Below are 21,202 nucleotides of genomic sequence, written 5' to 3'. Positions count from 1 at the left end.
GCTAGAGAACTGTGTATGAGGTCAGCAAAGGAACCACATCTGTGTCTATTTGGAGGAGCTGTGGTGAAGAGGAAGAAGATTCTGTCTGCAGTAGTGCGTGGCAGAGTCCCATGATTTTTTTTTTTTTTTAAATAACTGACAGATTTGTGTAAGTACAATCTTAATTTTGTTTGAAATTGTAAATGTAGTTAGAAAACTTTCAACAAATTCATTTTCCTAACATTGTAAATAATGCATTTTCCCTTCAATGAGTCACTGTCTGCCCCCTTATGACCTGCTGTGGGAATTGCAGGGGGTGTAAGCAACAATCAAGCAAAATATTGGATAGAAAAACAGTAGTTGTATGTTTTAGTGATTGCTTTTTGGAATACACATTAATTTTGTGTTCAAACGTGAAGTTGGTCAAATTATTTTCTGATGTTATAAAGGAATTGCACATGAGCTAAAAGACTAATCCATAACCAAAGCGATAAGCTTTTTAAAAACTGTTTATTACAATACAAGATAATAGCAAACAAGTTTAATAGAAAAAATGTTAACCACTACAAGGTTTAGTTTTGAAGATCAACTGTGCACAAAGTTTCAAACGGTCAAAGACATTTGACCTGAACAGGAGCGCTACTGTGTTCAGTCCGCCTGACCCACCACGCTCCGCGACCTGATCACATCCAGGCGCCGTGGTTGTTTTTTTGTTTTTTTTTTGAGTGAGGGCTTACAGAATGGGTGAAGAAAACACACACAAATCAATATCATAACATGTACACATTAATATTAATAAAAGGCCAGGGGAGGAAATATGGGGCATGCATCCTGTCCATATACAAGTGGTTCACTACTTCACTGCATTCCTAGGTGCATCACAGTACGAGTCAACTTCATATCCTAGCTGTTTCTGATTTCCATGGGCAGCATCCACAGAGGCACATAATTCAGTAACCATGGTGAACACCTTCATAGCATAGATGGCTTACCTGCAGGCCTAGGGGGCCCCCAGTGTTCATGGTGTACTTCTCTGCTCTAGCTCACCTGCCATGGCAGTTACCAAGTATTTCAGGAGCTGAATCAAGCATGTCAGCACTGGAATCACTGGGCTGTACAGTCACCAGAACAAGCCCTGTGATTGGTCACAGTATATGGTTTTATATTCTCAACCAGCTGTGGCCCACTTCAACACTTGCGCATGCTACAAGGGGATGATTGTTCTGGAGAGAGCCCAGTTTAAAATGTGGGATTCTCCATTACCACATACAAATCAAACTAAAGCAATGGTTTGAAAATAAAATCAATTTTACACAAATGTTCCATTCATTTCAAATGTAGTTGATCGGCCAAGGCCAATTTGGCTCATTTAGTTGTAGTATATATTATATTAGCATTGTTCAATTTACACATTTGGCTAATCACATCATTTGAAGCAAATTAAACAGTTCAGCAAATTTGACCCCTCGATCGCACCCTCAAATGAGGCCTACAATTCCCAGGAATTGCCACCATAATGTTTCAAATCCTGTGCTGCTGCGATCTTTTCACATTGAGTTTTTATATTTCTTGCAGCTACTTTTTCCTTTGTGTGATTAAAAAGGACGTTTGGGGCAGAGGAGCCACCGTAGAAGGTTTAAGGAATGATTTGACCAATAATGCTACTGGCAGCATCAAATGGGATGCTAGTTCTGCAAGCTAAACAATCACTAAAGAGACTACAGCAGTGGGCTCTCACTGAGCATCAGCAGCAAATAGCCTTCTTAACAGGTATAAAAAAAATCTATAAAATGCTGTTACATACAATAGACTGATAATGACAAGGGGGGGAAAAACAAAACAAAACAACAAAACCTTGGTTCTGGTTGGTATACTTCAATTTGGTTATAGGCATAGTTCATTATATTGGTACAAATGAAAATATTAAAAATAAAAATAATACTGTTTACAAAAAAAGAAATAAAACCACTATCCCAAGTAAGAGTAGAAGAAACTAAGAAAGTGGCAAGAAAAACCGAGACATAAGCCAGCCCTCTCGTTTGCTCAGCTAAACTTTTTCCCCTTCTCAGTCACGTCTCACTGGCTATGCCACAAACAGTTCTGCACCTGAGGGAAGCACACAACCGCACCACAACACATAAAAACCCAGCTACGGTGAAAGGTGTCCCGATCTCTCAAGAAAATAGCAACACTGGGAGATAAGTGACACCGTACAAGTACACTACATAGGACTGCCCATCAATACAGATCAAATTTCCAGACCCACATTAAACCTAATACTTACACTTTTTTTCCCCCCCAAGGATTTCCAATGGAAAAAAGTCACCGTTTAGTCTAAAACTAAATCAACATATAAAAAGTACATATAGGGAAAACCAGTCCTATTAACAGACTGTATGATGTTTTGTAACCAAGATGTCTAGATGATCTTACCGGCTCCTTCACATATGTGGGCCATCGCCCTCTCCATCACCCTGCTTCTGCATTTGGGCCTGCATCTTAGCAATCATCTCCTGCATACGTCTCAGCTGCAGCGTAAACACACAGCCAGTGTTAGCCTGGAGCTTACACTCACTGCCCTCACTATGAATTGTGTACGGTGGGTATGAGACTGTTCAATCAGGTTTAGAAAAAGTCCTTCCTAGCAGGCAGAGGTCAGTTGGCGGATATAAAATTAAGGGTTAGGCGTGTGTGTGTGTGTGCACGCGCATGCTGTTGTGGTGAAGAGGACTACTGTACCTCAGCCTCCTTCTCCTGCAGGATCATGTCTTTGTCCATTTCCTCTGGTTCTGCCACCTTCCTAAAGGACACAATCACGCACACGCACACACGCACACGTGTGAGGAGCCTCTGCCCAACACTCCCTCAATTGTATTTGTTCAATTCATTGCACTTCATTTCACTGTTAAAAAGATAAACTAACACCTAAATGACTATGCATTGTGAATCAACACCATGCATAGTGTTCCAGTGCAGCTCGTTGTTCCAGAGAGTGGTTTGGTGAGGACCAGTGAACAGAGCAGTGCATGTAAGCAGCATAAACAGTATGAAAGAGCAAATGAGTGCAGAGCAGCATGGACAGCATTGGGGACGGTCAGGCACAGCGTGTGGTGCAGGGGAGACGTGCGTGTTAGGGAAGGAGTCAGCGTGCAAAGGGGGGTGTGTGAGTGTGGGTGTGTGGACATGTATGTACGTGCGTGCACGTTTTTGCGCAGAGGCAGCTCAAGCACAAGCCTAGTGGACAGGTGGAGCTATGACTGAGCTCCCAGCAGTACCTCCCCCTCCTATCCTCTAACTTAGAGAGATCTCCATTACATAGATCCTCTTTGCATAGATCTACTAGTTTTATGTGATTCAGCTATTTTCAATCAGGATTAAAATTATACAGCAACCCCCACATGGGTCAGAGAATAACTCTTTTGTTTGTTAGTATATCTTCAAAAAATAATTTTTTTTCTAATTAGTCAGTTTCATTGAGGAAAACATTTCTTCCCCACCAGTTAAACTGACCAGTTTTTTTCTTTTTGGTTGACAACATTAAATAAGTGTCACCTTCAACACCCCATATTAGAGCAAGACAGTTTCTCTCCATTATGGAAACATCTAATGGTTTTGGGATGCATATATAAATCAGTGGCTGTACCGACCAATAGTGGTGATACAGGATTTTGGCAGGATACTGGGTGTAGGGAGGTTGGGGGAGGTGAAGAAAGCCAAGCAGGGCAGTACGTACACAGGCGACAAAGGCAGAACGTAACCATGGGAGGACAACCTGCCACCCCGTTTAAGGCGCTCAGAGCGGAAGTTCTCGTAGTGCAGGTCCTGCGTCACTTCCTGGAGATCCTGCATATGGGTGCTACACACATTCAGGCAAGAGAGAGATCAAACCAATCTGAATCATATAAATGTTTGTATCCGTCCTGTTTGAATCACACAATCAGTTCAAGAAGAATTGGTGCTGGTCCATATAAAGTGAGCAGAATAATTTCATATAATTCATACTGTTAAAAGATATCAAAAGATATCCCCTACCATCATTGATTTACCACTATAAAGCCTTATAGCCTAAGCTTACACTTAATTAGGGTCTATGAACCAGCTCACAATATAAAAACAAGATGATTATATAGTATATAATAATACCACTATAGTTATTTCATGCAGATACAATCACATTGCCCTTATTACCAAGTAAACAAACATTAAAGAGTTAGTGCATTAAACTATTTATATTGGCCTGTTAGGGCGGGGTTTGCACGCTGGCTGTCCTAATACACGCACCACCTTCATGCGCCTTACATGAGCATCGTGCGCAGCTTGAGGAAGTCATTGTGTTCGGGATTCTCCACCTCCACCACTCCCCAGGGGTACAGGCGGCCACGAACCTTCTTTCCCTTGGCCTCGATCTGCTGGTTGGAGCCCACCACCGCGAATGGGATACTGGTCTGCAAAAACACAACAGCACCGCTCCTTTAAAGCAATACAGCATCCAAACATGCTAATGCTACTGTAGGAAACTAGAGAGGGAGGATTAGCAAAATGAAAATCAGAACAGGTTAACTCCAGCCCACAACAGTCACACTTTAGTCATCCTAAAAGCTTCTATTAGGCTAGTGGTTATGTGATATATCGTGTTTGTGATTCATATTGACGTTTAAAACAAAACAGAATGAATTAACTCATCTATTTTTAAGTCCTCAACTTACAAAGTTCTCTACTCTCTGTATAAAAAAAATATACCTTGAACTGAACTGAAATACTTCCTAAAAACTCCAGATTTGGGGAAAAAAAGAACACTGGCCTAAAAATGTAGTGTGCACCTGGGTCTTATAACATGATAATACAAATGTAACAAATGGGAATCTGCTACTGAGAAACACCAGTTATCCTTCAGTGTGATGCAAAAGTCAATACTGATGCGAGAGTCAGTTGACAAGTTATTGATGTGGTGTCTAACAATAAAAAAAATAAATAAAAAATACGAACTGGTAGTGATGGTAAATAAAAATAAATAAATAAATAATAAAACAACAACAACAACATGGAGAGTAATGGACCTTCAGAACCCTTGTCTGCTCCTTGAAGTCCTCATCTTCGTCTGACTCGGCATCAGGGAGGTGGTAGATCTTAATGCCATGTTCATCAATCTCATCCAAAATCTGAAGCCCATTTACAGAAGTTAAAAAAAAGTAAAGAGTTAGTTATGCTTTACACTAGAAAATAAAGCAAGTTTCTACAACCAAGTGGAAACTAAAACCATGTCATATTAATAAATTGTGTTAGCTAATGAACTGGACTGCTAAAATATAAGTAAATATCACGACATAATCTAATTTCTTTGGTGCGGGAAAGTGAGATAGAAAAGAAGTACCCGGCGTTTAAGCCTCTCTCTCTCTTTCAGAGTGAGAGTGTCAGCTTTGGCGATAACAGGAACGACGTTCACTTTGTTGTGAATAGCCTTCATGAACTGAACATCCAGTGGCTTCAGACTGTATAAGAGAAGAGATTATAGCACAAAAGCTACAGATACTGAAATAAATGATAAAGGTCCTGCGATGTGGTTAACGTTCTAATGGCAGTAAAGATGGATAAAATCCAAGCATCCGCAATAAATAAGCAAATAAATTAAATTGTTTAATAAATAAAACCTGAAGGGGAAAAGCAACAGTTGAAAAGCTTCACAAGGTATACTTAACACAATGACCCACCCAAAACCTCACAACACTGGGCAGACAGCCATATCCATATTTTTTTGTCTATTCATTTGAGATTTCTGCCTTCTCAGTTTGGCTACTCACCCATGACCAAGCGGGGAAATGAAATAGAAGCAACAGTGTACACGGTTGTCCACAATGTGTCTGCGGTTCAGTCCACTCTCATCATGCAGGTAACGCTCAAACTGGTCATCAATGTATGCTATGATTGTGTTGAAGCTGGCAAGAGAAAACAGCAGTGTAAGGTCAGACACTTGTCAGAAGGGTTTCTGAAGGGTTAATACCGTGTCCCATAGTATTTCATATCTACCAACCAAAGGTATAACTTGAAATACAACCACTCCAGTGTTTGTGGGAATTGTTGCAATGTGACTGGAGTCTACAATAAAACTACCAGAATAAGACTTGTGTGCAATAAATTTGGTTAGGAAGGAAAAAGCAGATATTTATCATGGTGGAGTTTACAAAGTTGTTCTGAAAACAAAAAATGGTCACTAGTTATAAAACATATTCCATACTTTCAAAACATAGGATCACACCATGGAAAATACATGCAAGGACAAATTCATTAATACTCATTCATTAACACTCACAATTAACAAGCCAGTTGGGTTGTTGTGATTACTCAATCAAACTAAACTGGTATACTGAATATTAGCCAGATAAATATAACAAGATACATTTCCTTTCAAAGGATTCCAACATTCAACGTCCTCATTCTCTCAGTTTTCACCGTGATAGGTGAAAACACATAAATTGGAGCATGAGAAGGGCACCCGTATCCGGTCACTGCCCTCCCACCAAGAGCATCTGTTTCCAACTTCCCAGACAACTCGTCATTTAGATAATCACTAACTCTCCACTTCTTTTTTCTTAATAAAAATGTCCCTTATTTTAATATTATCTGTTAACTCCCAAGCTTCTGTTATTTAAAGAAACTACCCAAAACATCCTAATACAGAAAGGAAAAATGGAAAACAAGCACATTTACTTGTACTACTTTGCAATGGAAAGTTAAATAAATAAGCACCAGTCTTGGCTATTAATAGCATCTCCATATCCGGGAGTGTCCACCACAGTCAAACGAAGCTTCACCCCACGTTCCTCAATTTCCACAGTGGAGGCCTCTATTTGTACTGTTCGCTCAATTTTCTCTAAAGGACACAGCAGAAACAGACAAATGTCAAGATCTCTAAAAACAGAACTAATGCATAGTATGTAACCGTTCAACAGCAAATGCGAAACATCTTTTACATAGATGTTGCAAAAACAAAAAAACACAGCAAAACACAGCTAGACTTTACACTATTCCAATTCAAACAGTTAAAAACGAGTGAATTAGATTACTTTCTGGCAAATACATTCTGAAACATACCAAAATGGAGATTTACAAAAGTATACAAATAACATAAATTTAGTGGAGGTTAACGGACTTTTTAACTTCCAGCACCCCCCCCCCCCCCCCCCACACCCACAATTAAGTGAAGGCTACACCAGCAACCTTACTGACCTGCGGCTCCAGGAATGACCCTCTCTGGGTAGAGATCAGTGAGGAACAGGCTATTGATCAGAGTAGACTTCCCTAAACCAGACTCGCCTGAGAACAGCAGAGAACCTAATCAGCACACTAAAAACAGACCAACCATCCACAAAACACCTACACAGGAAGCAGAGATATCCCTTCCATTTAAACATAACCTCAAAAATGAACATCTGTGTACCCAGTAAAAGAAGCAAAATAATGTATAAGAACATGTACTTATAACAGGACACGCAGATTATGACTAATGTTTAATATGTGTGACTGCCGTTTTGCTCATATTGCTCATTTATCTGCCTGTTTGCATGCCCTCTGTGCTGAACTACAGTAACCTTCCATCATTTGTAGAGGTGAAAATGATGAGTCAGCGACAGAGCCCCAAGTCGAGCTAATACATGCCACTATCACTTACTTTCAAGCAGAGGAATGACAGCAAAGTGACTGAGCTAGAGGAGGACTAATGGCCTGAGACAAACTGGATTTCAGCTGTTCTCTACTGGACACAAAGTATTGGCAGCCTAATGGTTTCCCACGGAAACCAGTCAGAGGGGAAAAACAGCAAGTTTCCTTCCAGAATCCCACAACCACCACATACACACACTTGGTGAAATTTTTGCCATGCAGTAGCCTATGCTTTCACTATACCCTATATAAAGTCAACTATATTCTAAAAGCTGCGTCCATATTTAACCAAAAAATAATTATTTTTATTTTATTCTGGAATTATTCGCTACTTTTGTATATCTAAAAACATAAAATGTAAGTATTCTTCATTTGACAAAGTCCATATATTAGCCCCACAAAACAGGAACATTCATTTGATACCATGACAGTATATTTAGATCAGGATTTCCCAGTACTGAACTTTTTGAGGAGCATCTTAGCACTGTCAAGTGTTGGACCCGTTTTAACACACAGGCTTCAGCTACTCATCAGCTCAACTGTTAGCTACAAAACTGAGCAAGCTATACTTTAGAGGTATGCATACTTGTAGTGCAAGTATACTTCAGGATTCACACTGGTAAACAATGCTGTAACGTCACTGCTGAGCATTCACTTATGTTCCAGAAATACCTCAGGCCAGTCAATAAGAAAATCTTTACTCACCAACTACCATGAGAGTGAACTCAAATCCCTTTTTCACCGATTTGCGGTGAACCTGGTTTGGTAGGTTGGCGAAGCCTACATAACCAGGAGTTTCTGGGTTGGTGAATTGCCCCTATTGATGGCAAGAAAAACAAACAGCAACTAAATTCTAACTACAAGCACTTTTAAAGCAGGACCAGGTTCTTGCACAGCTTCTTTGTGATAGCATGTTTGCAAAGCAGACACAAAGCAGACACAAAGGAACACAAAGTCTGTTTTGATTCATTCTGTTATAATGTAAGTAAAGAAATTAATTTATGTATGAAATGGGTAGTTATGGTCTGTTTTTGGTCAAGCAAGAAGTACTGGTTTACTTTTTTATTTAAATATCACAGAGCAGAGAAACTAGCAGTAATAATAATAAACAAAACATGATTTATATAATTGTTGGGAAATTATAAAAATATTCATGTATGAAGCAAATATTTGTCTGGACCACTACACTTTATTAAGATCTTTTGTTTATTTGCAGTTGAATACACCACAACCAACCTTTCCTCATTACAAAATCACTACACATGAGAAGAGTTAAATAACAAATTCCTGGAATATTTGTGGAAAATTTTCCCATTAGTGTTCTGAAAAATATGACAGGCAAGGTAATCCATCTAATTTGTGCATCATTAATTAAATAAAAAAGCATGCAACTACCTGTTCTACAGCGCATACCTTAAGTTTATCAGCCTGAGACATATTGAGTTGCAATCCAAACCTGTGGAGCAAAGCAAATACTTTAAAATGGCAACAAATAGTTTTCTTTATGCTATGACTTTTCTCGGGTCACACAGAAAACAGCTACCCTCTCACTCTGTCTTCGGAGGCTCACAGAACAGGAAGCCTGCTCTCGTCACCACATCCTAGAATCTAAACTGCCTCACCACAGAAAGTGCCTCCTGCTCCAGTTCGTAACTCATCAGAACCCATCACAGAAAACGTGCATACTCATGCATCCCTCACAAATTCATCCTCAAACGTGTCTTTCTTCAGTGTGAAAATGTGCATTTGATTTCATTATTGTCTAATATACATCTGATCTCAAATTCAATACCATGGAAAAATAGAGACAAGGCGGTATTCTCATACGCGCGTCTGAGAGAACAACAGTAAAAGTTGCTGTTTCAGCCAAATATTCAGATTGGGGGTTATGCTGATGTCCGTGCCGACTCAGAAGCGTTGTGCGTTTATTTGGAGTTTAGTTCGGAACATGATTGAACATAATTAAGAAATCAAAAACAATGACCAGCTTACAGTGCGCTAAAATTGATTTTTTTTGTGCTTATTGCACTTGTGGCCAAGTGTGTTGCTAACGTTAATTGGTTAAAGCGCAGTGCGGCGGCTAGAGATGTATACTGTAAATGTGGCCAACCTAATTAGCTAGCTAACCAAATTTCATTCAACGGAACGTTATTTGACTGTCCAACACTGGTATGGACTGATGTTTTCTTTTTGTGACAGGTAGCAATAGCAAGGGTAAATAAAAACAGCAGTAGCTAGCTAGGTACTTGGCTAGCTATATTAATAATTCGAATCCTGAATGATTTATCCATTAGCATTAACGATACAACTAGCTAGCTAGTTCTTAGCTAACGCGACAAACCTAACATGATGGCTAGCAGTCTAACGTACATGATAAGGGCACGTTAGATAAGCGTTTCATGCAAAAAGAATCGCATCCGAAGATGACAAACGATTTAAAACATAAATCCAGAAGTGTCATCTGCATACACCTACCGTTTTAGGTCGTGAAAAGCAGAGGTTCTTATATAAAAGAAGCTAAGGAGGCAAACTGACAAATAGCACAAATTCCTAAGATTCCGGAACTCACGCAGTTCCTCTCAACTGCGCCGCTACAACCATTGTGGCGCTATTGGTCTACAATTACAAAGGACTAGACGCCAAGAGCCGTAGGCACTTTTATCTTAGAACGGTGTCTTTTTCAAAATAAAGGTTCCCCCTCACATACGCACACAAGGCTAATCAGATGTATCGAGAAATATAAGATGAAATTTACATTTTACATTTAACGTACATTAAATATTTTAATTCTGTTAAATACTTACAGCCCTACCTACAGTAAAATTATTTGCCATTTTGCAAAATTAGACAACAGGCACAACTCCAAAGTTTAAAATAAAATTGTTTACATGTCCTGATATAAAAGGGAAAAGGTAAAAACATTTTTATAACTAAGAACTTGTCTTGAGTTTTAGTTTGTGTACTAATGTGCATTGCCAAACCACAGATTAAATCTTCACACAGTTCAGACTATCCTATTATAAGACAACTCAGAATGTAAAAACTTTGGAAGTAAAACCAAGAAATGATCAATTTATTACAATGATTTGTCCTGGATTCCCCAGTACAATGTCATACTTGGGCTCACATACAGAGAGAGAGAGAGAGAGAGAGAGAGAGAGAGAGAGAGAGAGAGAGAGAGAGAGAGAGAATGATAAAGAGGGACAGGAAAGTCTCAAAGATGCCTTGAGCTCAAAATCTTTTTAAACTGGACATAATGTGAATTGGATTTCATTCTACTATACAAAAGCTTCACTCTCATTCTGTGACAGTGCTTGAGCAGGACCAGATAATGGGAAAATGGTAATATTGTGGAACAAAATCAAAACAGACACAACCAAGAGTGTTTCAGCCAAAGCCTCTTTGTTATTTCTTTCAATTCTTAATTATGTTAAGTATTTTTAATAAGACAAGAAAAAGTGAACACAAATGGCTTTAGTGCTAAAATAAGTGCATAATCTGCTGTTTGCACACAATATAAACTGTAATCAGTGTCTAATCCCTTGTGTCCTTAACAATTTCTCTCTTCATCTTTGCTACTCCCCCAAATCTGCCTCTCATGATAGAGGTGAATGTTTGAATACTCCTACTGTGATGATGATGATTATGGTGCTATTACTACTGCTACTACTACTACTACTAATAATAATAATAAGAAGAAGAAGAAGAACAAGAAGAAGAAGAAGAAGAAGAACAAGAAGAAATTTAGGTCAAATTTAACAAAATAATTTTTTTTAAAAACATCTATAGATCTAAAGAGCCTGCAGTCCTAATATTTTATGGAACACTATTCCAGAGTTTAAAAGCTATATAAGAAAAACATCTTCTACCAACTGAGTTGCAAGTAATCTTAGACATTAAGAGTAGGCCTCCATAATCCAAGACAAGTGGGTAGGCTGTACTGAAACATTTCATGACTAACATTCTTTAAGATACTTTTTAACCATACAGTAACTTTAAATTACAGTTTACCTTTCAATTCAAAAGGTAAATTATAATTGAGAACAGTATGAAAAATATCGTACTCTACAATTAATGTATAATAAACTGTTCAGTATAAGACTACATTGTACTAAAGCCTGCATATGTATACCCCAATATGTACTGTTTGGTGTTAGGAATTAAGAAACACAGATTCAAATCACTTTAGTTGTTCATTTGAAATTAATAATATATTTCAACGTGGAATATTTAAAAAATCCTTACAAAATAAACTGCTAAAAGAAGAAAATAGGGAAATAAACAAAAAATACCTTTAAGATGTAAAATACCTTTAAAATATGTCTGAAATTTCAGACAAGGTTGCCTCTCTGAAAATACCAACACACACTATAATATCCCTGCTGAGCTGCTCTCACACAGTATAAGCATCAGCCTGCTCACCAGGCACATTTCACTTTTAAGATGGCACCTCATTTGCTCTTGCACATTTGAAATCTCTGGCCTGCATCTGCCGCTTGGCTCAGAAATGCCTGGTGAATGCCTCAGAAATTACAAATGTGTCTTAGTGTCTGCTGACTTGAGCAACTCAAGGGTTGTGGATGGCCTGGCTGTGATGGCTGCTGGCTTTATCTCTGAATGATGTGAGCATTAATGTCACCAGGCAGTGAGAGGAGGATGGGGTGGGGGTAGGGCATGACATGGCCCGGAAATGGAACTGCCTCCTTCCTTGCTCAAACACACTTCATTTTCATGAAAGGCTATTAGGCAAAGCTTGACTTCTCTTAAATATGATTAAATAAGTGCCAGCTCTCCAAAAATCTTCCAGTTCATAGAAGAATGAAAACTGATGGATTAAAATTAACATTAAATTAAGGTTTATTGTTGAATCGATGATGTTTATATGTGCCCAGTTAGGTTCTAAATAAAACACTGTATGTTGCACACTTTGCTATGCACAGCATACACAAATGCTACAGCTTCTTCTCTTACAGCTCATGCAAATCTCTGCAGTTCCAGCAGCTGTACTTTATACTCATACACTGGCATTTATACGAGCATTCTCCTTTGATACCTCTTTAGCCCATGAAGATGAACTATTATCTACATTAGCACTTCAGTAATATGACAGACCTGAAACTGCAATTAGAATGCAATACACATATCATTTTAAGATTAGCTGAATTTATTTTGATTTGCCCAAGTAATATTTTTTATTGCATCAAATAATGTATCAAATTGTGACGGGACAGGCAGAACCAGATGTTTGCGGATATAGAATAAGAACTTTATTAATGTTCCAATTGGTGGTAGCAGAATAACTCAAGATCAAAATCAAAAGCACAAAGTAATGGGAGATCCAAATCAGAGAGATCAAAGTCCGTGTCCAAAACCAGAAGAGCAATACAAAAACCAGGTAGTAAATCCAAAAGGGAGTCAGGAGAAAAATCTGCAATGAGAAAAACAAAGTCAGGGTACGGTACAAAGGAAGTAGTTAGTCAAAGAAAAATAATGCTCTGCATGATTAGAAAGTCTAGAGGCAATACTTGGCAATGAATGAGAGCTTGAAACAGTCATATATATAACAATTCTCTGAACACACAGGTGAATTGAATACTCCTGTGATGACGATCTGATTAAACGTCTCTGATTGGCTGAGTTGTTAGCTGGGTGATGAACAGGCTGCTGGGTAGTGTAGTGTGGTAGAGAGTTGGGCAGTATGAGTTCAAAGTTCAAGTTCAAAGAAGCTTTATTGACATTTCAGCTATATACAAGTACACAACAAAAACGAGACAATGTTCCTCCAGGACCATGGTGCAACACAAAACAACAGTGCAACAGACAACATGCTACACAAGTGTAAACAATGCAATATAGTGCAAAATGTTTAAACATTAAATAAACAATAATAAATACAGGACAGGACAAATACAAAAATGAATAGACAGTGCAATTATTTAGTCCAGTACACAGTACTGGGAATATGTAAAGTGAGTTGTGCATAGCAGTCAGTGACATGCTATACTGAACATAGCAGTCACTGGTAGCAGTCAGAACAGTTCAGAGTACAGTGCTGGTTTAGTACAGTACTCTAGCAGCAAGTAGGATAATGTGTAAGACTGCTACGAGTGCATATTTTATGTGAAGTTCGACTTCAGCACTAGTCTGATGGAAAACAATGTGTGAGTGCGTGTATGGATATGTATGTATGTGTGTGTGTGTGTGTGTGTGTGTGTGTGTGTGTGTGTGTGTGTGTGTGTATTTGTGTGTGACTGTGTATAAGCATGTGTGTTAGGACAACTAATCCTTGGTTAATTAATTATGTTGAAATGCTTTGGTTTGCTCTAAGTATACAAAAAATCTCAGTATTAATCTTAAAATTTTGCATATCAGTTCCACAGATATCCTTGCTTTCTATGATCATTTATTTAGTGTGGTTGCATTCTCTTTATTTTTTGTTGTCTGTTGAAATTTATTTTTCTCAATTCTTTCACAGTCACAGTATTTTTGTACCTGCCATCATCTTTGTTTCTTCCGTGTGACTCATGTAATCCCTCCAAACATCAATGGGCATTGATGCCTTTGACATCAGAAGTAGAAATTTGATTCTTGGGGTTCAGTATTGTTTCTGCTTGGAAGGATTAGTGTGTTATGCTGTATATTCTGGATAGGTGACAGCTTTTTTGATGATCCCCCTTTTTATGGAAAATGTTATACAAAATTGTATACAAAATACTTTTAAAGACCTCTCATATTTAGAAGCATCCAACCACATCACCCATGTGGATTTTTATTCTTTGTGAATTTATGGAAAATTACATGCCTTGCAATCCACAATCTCTTGCTGCACTAGAGAATATCTTGGGATGCAGCGAGTTGGTCCTCCTCCAACCCTGCTACTGGACAAAGGCAGCAGGCAAAGATGCAACACAGAGGAATGCACTCTGCTTAGTTGGAAAGGGATTTCCATCTGTTTCTATCAGCTCCGATGTCCTGGGGAAATCCAAACCAAAACTTCCCAAACAAAACCAGAAAACAAGGAGGATCTAAGGGGAGCCTTGGAAGAGAGACAGATTTGAGGGGGAAAACTGGAGAGGGGAGGGGACATGTAAAAACACGGACACTCTCGCAGCACAGAAGTGAGATGTAGCACAAGGGCTCACAGACCGCAATACCCAAAGTGACAGGCTAGGCGCTTGGCCCAGAACTTTTGCAAAAACCCAACACTCAGTGACTTGGTCACTGGGTTTATATAGGCCTAGTCCAGCTTTGGGTGTTAAGCCTGATTAGTGGTGTGCCTGACTCGAGGCCCCCCTCGACCCTTACAATAGTCTTACAAAAAGTTTTGTTTCCTATTTTTGATCTTCTTGTCACCAGCTGTGAGTCAGCAAAAGGAAGAATTATCATAAAAAGTAAACTCAAAAAACTCAGATTGTACACCTCAGTAAAAAAACAATATAATTTGTCTACGTTTTTTATAAATTAATAGCATCACAACATCTAACTAGTTTTTTTGTTAAGAGAGAAGTTTAAGTTTTGGTTTTTTTTGCATCCTGAGCCTGCATCTTGAGGCTGTTTTTAATCTAGCAGTGCAACAATAAGATTTGTTTTCTGATGACAATGGCATAAAGAATTAACCAATTCTTGATTTTACTGTAGCCAGTAGAATGACCAAATGAGTGGTTTAGTTAGGTGAGAGGACTGAGAAAGAGAGAGCTGGGAAAAATTTGCACAACAACACTTGAATCTCTGAGATAAATGAGAAAATGCATCATGAGCTCAGAGTCGGGCTATCTTGAAGAGTCGGGCCAGAGCTTGAACATTTTCTTTTATTCTTTTCCAAGTAAAATAGTTACAAGAAAATGTTACTATTCACTTGCTTAAGCATGACAACTAAAATGCTTAATAGTAATGCGAAGCTGGAGAATGAAGTTTATTTTAAAGTGTGGTCGGGTAAAACACACAGGTGCTTCTTCGGGTGTTGTGACAGGTCATGTATCCAGCACAGATATTTTGTTCTGCCCCTGTCGTTATCTGCCAAAAAGGGCAAATAGCTGAGTGCTCTTATCAGCACACAAAAACAAGTGTCTCGTGTAGGACCTTATAAATAGGCCAGGTGGGGCACAACTACACAAAAACGAGTTCTTATTTCTAACTTGCAAGGAAATTACGAATGCAAAATTACAAACGTACAATATCATCCAACAAAATACGTCCATAATTACATATTCATATTCACTGTCAATTAAGCAACAAGAAGGGAGCTATTCTGACTGTCAGTTTGTAGTACTCTCATCTTCAACTCCTTTTTTGTGCATATCCGAATAACCTGTAACAGATAAAAGTAACACACACGCACTTTGACGATATATTTAAGGAACATGTATGTGAAGGATATGTAAAGGAAGAAAAACCCAGAGTACCATAATTTCAAAATCTATCATTCTGGAAAATGCTGAACTGTTATCTTAAGGTAAGGTATGGCATATCATTTAGATGAATATAAACTTTTATTGGCGCTCAAGTTCTGATATCTGTCAATATAAACTGTTCGGCTGCATCACCCAAATTGTCTTTAGTGATAGAACCTTCAGGACCATGGACAGCAGATTGGGTTCTGAGACTATTTATTAATTAGATAAAGTATTATAGTATCACAAACATGCTGTTTAATAGTTTAAGGACATAAAACAGCCTGCAACCAGCTATATTTTACGCCTTCAAAACTTTGATAATAAAACTATTGGACTGCTTGATAAATTGAAAAGCAATCTTCGCGGTTTCTCTTAAATTACTGGTTTTCTGGTGTAGTTGTAATAGTATTATGTAGTTCAGCCACGCTGATTGGGTGCAAGGCATGATGTGTGGGGGTCTAATGGGTTTGTAGGACTGTGCTCTTCAGACCAAAGCTTTCTCTAAAACTCCCCACACATGGAATGGAGCTCACACTGACCTAACGTTCATCTTTTCGAAATTTCACCCTGAAAAGAGTACAGAATAAAAGCAAATATTTTGGAAAAGATATTCTTTACGCTACCTTCAGAAGTATGTACTGGATTTTTACGCACCTCCTGAGCAGGAATTCTCTTAATCTATAAAAAAATCAAATATACTGAAGAGCATCAACATTTCTGGTGACGCAAGTCAGTCTACATTAATGGTTTTCAGTAACAAGGTGAAAGTCATGGATCACATCAAAAGATCCATGAATGCATTTATGGTATGGTACTTACAGTGTAGTCTCACCATAGGGACAAAAAAGACAGATGGCATTAGAAAACCCTAAAATGCACAATTCAGAAATCAGCAAGAGGCTCGGGGCGGAGTGGAAGCTACTGCCTGAACTGGAAAAGAGGCCGTACATTGACGAGGCCAAGAGACTGTGCGCATAGCACATGAAGGATCACCCAGGCTACAAATACAGACCCAGACGAAAACCCAAGAGTTTGATAAGGAACGACCGCTTTGCGTTTCACTCGCCGTACCTGGGAGACTTGGCTCGAGTGACAGAAATTTCTTCCGATACGTTTTGTTTCAGTACAGACAAATCAATGTTTTATTACCAGCTACATCCACGCAATATGCTTTATTTGGTAAGAATCATTTCAATGCTACGCTCACTCACAAGGCGAAAGAAATTCCTCATGCATTGACACCTGGTACACTGTCCTACGCCTCCACAATGGCATATCATAACGGATTCTTGGGTAGTTTGGGGTGTCCTGCACAACCGGCTGCAATGAGGCCTGGATACACAATGTCATGTAACTGTCAATTATGGGCACCTTTCTCCTATTGCTTATATACTTTTTCCAGGCTTAAGCATGTCAAGACTAATCTCGAATTCATCACAACAACCAAATCTGTGACGCACCAGCTGCTGAAGTAAACCTGGTGGTGGAATTACTGTCATATATACATGTATTTCATTTCATGTACTAATTTTGAATATGAAAATATTTACTACTGGGTTGTCGTTTTGAAAAAAAAGGACCAGCGTGGCCCATGTTTATGGGTTTGTGAAAATGAATTAAGTAATTTATGTGCTTTTAAGTAGTGTTCAGATTATAAACAAACTGACATCTTGACCAAAAAATGCATATGTTTTTGTTAGGTAGACTATAAAATATATTTAGACTGTCTAGTGACTGTGGGGAAAACAAGATGTTTGAATGAAGTATAGGTCTCAGGTAAAATGGTTTAATTCCGATTTTATAGTAGTTTCATAATTGCTTGATTATAATAATCCAATTTCAATGTAGAATTCTACATAGACACGTTCTTTCACCTTAAGACTGTGGATATAGACACTGACTGTTTAAACTGGGGCCTTGCAGAACAACAACGTTACTGTATTTCACCCGAAACGTTTCTGTTATTTGTAAATGTTACAATATGAAAAATAAAACAAAGTGTAAAATTGAGTATTACACAATTAGTTCATTAGGCAAAGTCTAAAAAAAAATCCATTAGTAAGAGCATTATGCCTATGGTTAAGAATTTTCAGCCAGAAATCATCCTATCATTTTTAACTGACTTGGGTTTAAAACAATATTTTAATTTCATGTAAAGATTACAATTCTGAACCAGGTTCTCTCACAAAATGATCTGCTTAAATAAAAATACATATGTAAACTGTTCATAGTTGTACACAGCTTAAACAGAAACCTGGGTTGACTGATGACAATTGATAATAGCAAAAAAAAAACCTGATTATGCAGGTATACCTGGAATTTTCTGTTTGTGCTTTTGCATGCTGTATTCTTTCATCACAAGAAGACTGATAAGAAACGGCTAAGTCCCTGTTTCACCCTATGTTGATACTGTGATAAGGACAACCATGTGATTATTTCCGGACTGTTTTTAATCAATATACTTTTTAAAGGAATATTCTTTTTTAAATAGTCTTTTAAAATATTTTAAATGCATTTTAATTTGAACTAAAAAGTAGTTGATACTAGAAAGTCTAAAAAACCCAACCCCCTTTTTTTCAATTCCTAAGGTAAAGTATTATTGACAGAAACTGGATAAGGTGACGTCACAGGACTCAGTCTCAGCTGAAGTGTTTACTCATTGAGTCAAGCTCCACCAAACACCAGGGCCTGTTTCTTTAACACTAAGCCCATAGTACTGTTTTTAAAAAGCATATTCAGTAGACCAATCCCATACCACTGCTTCACATCTCCAAGGAGCTACGTGTGTATTTGTAAAATCTAAACTGTAATCCTGATCAGAAGTAATAAAAATCTGAGTTAACTTGGAATAGCCCTATCATGAGCGTCAGAGCAGAAGCGTGCACATGTACTTACGTGTGCATGCGCACACTCAGACCAAGATTAGATCTGCAGGTCCACCCTGTGCAGCCTCAGTTCACTCAGCAGCCACCACTGCCCACTTCACTGGCCCTTCATCTGAAGTGGGAGCAGGACCCAGAGAGGAGAAATGGCCATCAGCATGCTTCAAAATGGGGGCTTTGTTTTAGGGCTCAATGGTCTGGCTGCAGTCATTGCTGCCACAGTTATGAATAATTGGAGCACCAAGGATCGTCAGGGAGATGTTGTGACCTCAGTGTACACCTATAAAGGACTGTGGCAGGACTGCGAGGTGTCCACCTCTGGATTCACAGAATGCCGGCCACTCTACGGCCTTCTGGGTTACACAGGTGAGTTCCATTGACTCACATACAATGGCATGGATTCATATAAAATGGCGCAGAGATAAGACAGTGAAACTAAAATATCTTGACAATGAACAATTGACAGCAAAACATAATGTGTACAATGTTAAATTAACATTTACAGGGTATGCTGGACACTGTATAAATGTATTTTGTACAACAGACATAACACTGTATTTGATTTTGCTGTGTAATCCCAGTGATTCGGTGGTATTGGATTTAATGCTTTTGCTTTGTATGTGACTTGAATACATACAAAAAATATCAGTAAAAATTCCATTAAATGTATTAATTAAAAAACCTGAAAATGGGTCTTGTAAAAAGTATTGGAGTGAATCAACTATCAAAAGACCAAAAGTCAAATCAACACTTATGTCATTGTTCCTGGTGGAGACATATAAACCGAAGATGAATGCAGAACTAAACTACTAGTGCACATTGTGTCCATACTGTTATCAGGAGTAAAACAAACAAAGACACACCGAAGCAAATTCCCCTCTCAAATGCTTTAATTCAATGAATGACAATCAAATGAAGGAACTGAAAATAAATGAATATATTATTTTTACTTTATCAAACAATATGATGATGTAGGTATTTCCTATATATCCATGGCCTCTTAGATGTGGTCATTTGATTTAAATTATAATTTCAATTTTAGAGTTTTAGGGCTTCATAATGAATACCTTTTTGTATACTTTTTGGTAAATCAGGTCAGTTCCAGGCTGTTAGAGCATTGATGATTATTGCTGTCGTCATGGGTGTGCTTGCCACTGGGATCTCCCTCTTCTCTCTGAAATGCTTTAAAATTGGCAACACAGAGGATTCCTCAAAGGCCAAAATGACTCTGACAGCAGGCATCATGTTTATTATTGCAGGTAAAAAGAAAATCTAAAGCAATTGTTCCAGCATTAAATTAGAAAACAATACTGCATTTAATTACTGCATGCTGCCTTTGTCAGATGTGGAGAACACTACAGACTTTAGAGAATACCATATTTCAGTCGTCTGTCTGTGATCTCTTTGTTTTTCATAGGCTTCTGTGCCATTGCTGGAGCATCCGTGTATGCTTACCAAATAGTGGCCAGTTTCAGGAGGACCGTTTATAATCCTAATTATGGCGGAATGTCCCAGATGGAAGGAATGGGGATGCAAATGGCTACGACGTGAGATAATCATTCAGAACTGGAAACCAATATTACATAAAAACATACTAATCTGCTACTATAACCTCAAAATGTCTTTATCTTGCATACTAGGGTGGAGGTAAGATGGTGAGTCACTTTTTCAGGTGTGTATGTTGTTTGCTATCTAACGGCCAGGTACACATTTGGACCAGCCCTCTTTGTGGCCTGGATAGGAGGAGGCTTGTTGCAAATAGGAGGAGTTTTAAAGTGTATGGCCTTTAAAGGGATGCATAACGAGACTACACCGTAAGTATTTGATAGATGATCAATAAATAAATGCTTGCAAGTGAAGAATATAAGTAATTTAGCATATATATAAAATGAATAGATGTATGAGATGTATAAAATTTACACCTAATAGCATTCGTCATTTTTTCCTTTTCTTTTCTCTGTCAGGTATAAGGCAGTTGCCTACAGAGCTACAGGGCAGCCCAAAGTAGCTGAGGAGGGCAGTGAAAGAGGACTGAGAGATCCAAAATATGTCTAAAAGACTGGTGTGCTCTTTCTACTTTTGAAGTTTTTGCTTTATAATTATATGCTGAATTTACAGGGTGGGGGGTTTGGAGATATCCTTAATTAAATATTGTTTCTAATGGGGTTTCGCTTTATAACTTTACATGTCTGAACATGGATAATACAGACACCTCCTTAAAAGTTATATTTAAAAATCAATTTCATTTGCTTCTTTATATTAATAAAAGGAACCGAAGCTTTGTCATTCTTT

The 21,202-nt window shown here is 38.2% G+C and overlaps 2 protein-coding genes and 1 pseudogene across 5 annotated transcripts; 2 read left to right on the top strand and 1 right to left on the bottom strand.

Moving 5' to 3' along the window:
- Positions 1–470: 470 nt before the first annotated feature.
- septin2 (septin 2) lies at positions 471–10,249 on the bottom strand. 4 transcript variants are annotated; one of them, XM_027028199.3, is made up of 13 exons: positions 10,111–10,249; positions 9,031–9,091; positions 8,341–8,452; positions 7,204–7,290; positions 6,724–6,847; positions 5,778–5,912; positions 5,351–5,468; positions 5,037–5,138; positions 4,279–4,424; positions 3,713–3,835; positions 2,719–2,779; positions 2,413–2,507; positions 471–2,085 (listed from the first exon to the last, which is right to left on the bottom strand). In XM_027028199.3, the coding sequence occupies exons 2-12, from the start codon at positions 9,070–9,072 to the stop codon at positions 2,421–2,423; spliced, it is 1,137 nt and encodes a 378-aa protein (XP_026884000.1). In that variant the 5' UTR covers positions 9,073–9,091; positions 10,111–10,249; the 3' UTR covers positions 471–2,085; positions 2,413–2,420. The 4 variants fall into 4 exon arrangements, with proteins under 4 accessions (XP_026884000.1, XP_026884015.1, XP_026884007.1 ...); XM_027028214.3 differs by having other exon boundaries at positions 3,752–3,835; XM_027028206.3 differs by having other exon boundaries at positions 9,049–9,091.
- A 6,549-nt stretch (positions 10,250–16,798) lies between these two features.
- LOC145651875 (transcription factor SOX-14-like) lies at positions 16,799–17,503 on the top strand (annotated as a pseudogene).
- A 1,523-nt stretch (positions 17,504–19,026) lies between these two features.
- cldn18 (claudin 18) lies at positions 19,027–21,055 on the top strand. The gene is made up of 5 exons (XM_027026948.3): positions 19,027–19,276; positions 20,005–20,169; positions 20,328–20,457; positions 20,614–20,724; positions 20,875–21,055. The coding sequence occupies exons 1-5, from the start codon at positions 19,057–19,059 to the stop codon at positions 20,963–20,965; spliced, it is 717 nt and encodes a 238-aa protein (XP_026882749.2). The 5' UTR covers positions 19,027–19,056; the 3' UTR covers positions 20,966–21,055.
- The last annotated feature ends 147 nt before the right edge of the window (positions 21,056–21,202 follow it).

The sequence above is a fragment of the Electrophorus electricus genome, chromosome 17 (assembly GCF_041902795.1).
Source record: "Electrophorus electricus isolate QZ-2024a chromosome 17, ASM4190279v1, whole genome shotgun sequence".
Classification (NCBI taxonomy): domain Eukaryota; kingdom Metazoa; phylum Chordata; class Actinopteri; order Gymnotiformes; family Gymnotidae; genus Electrophorus; species Electrophorus electricus.
The sequence above is the reverse complement of the archived record's forward strand: the minus strand, read 5'-3'. Positions and strand labels throughout refer to the sequence as shown.

Excerpts from the sequence above, each read along its gene's own strand:
- septin2 (XM_027028199.3), bottom strand. The coding sequence starts at position 9,072 with ATGTCTCAGGCTGATAAACTTAAGGTATGCGCTGTAGAACAG. Across the intron at positions 5,913-6,723 it reads GCTATTAATAGCCAAGACTG|CTTCAACACAATCATAGCAT; the intron begins GTGCTTATTTAT and ends TTCTCTTGCCAG. Across the intron at positions 3,836-4,278 it reads AAGCTGCGCACGATGCTCAT|CACCCATATGCAGGATCTCC; the intron begins GTAAGGCGCATG and ends GAATGTGTGTAG.
- cldn18 (XM_027026948.3), top strand. The coding sequence starts at position 19,057 with ATGGCCATCAGCATGCTTCAAAATGGGGGCTTTGTTTTAGGGCTCAAT. Across the intron at positions 19,277-20,004 it reads CGGCCTTCTGGGTTACACAG|GTCAGTTCCAGGCTGTTAGA; the intron begins GTGAGTTCCATT and ends TTGGTAAATCAG. Across the intron at positions 20,170-20,327 it reads CATCATGTTTATTATTGCAG|GCTTCTGTGCCATTGCTGGA; the intron begins GTAAAAAGAAAA and ends TGTTTTTCATAG.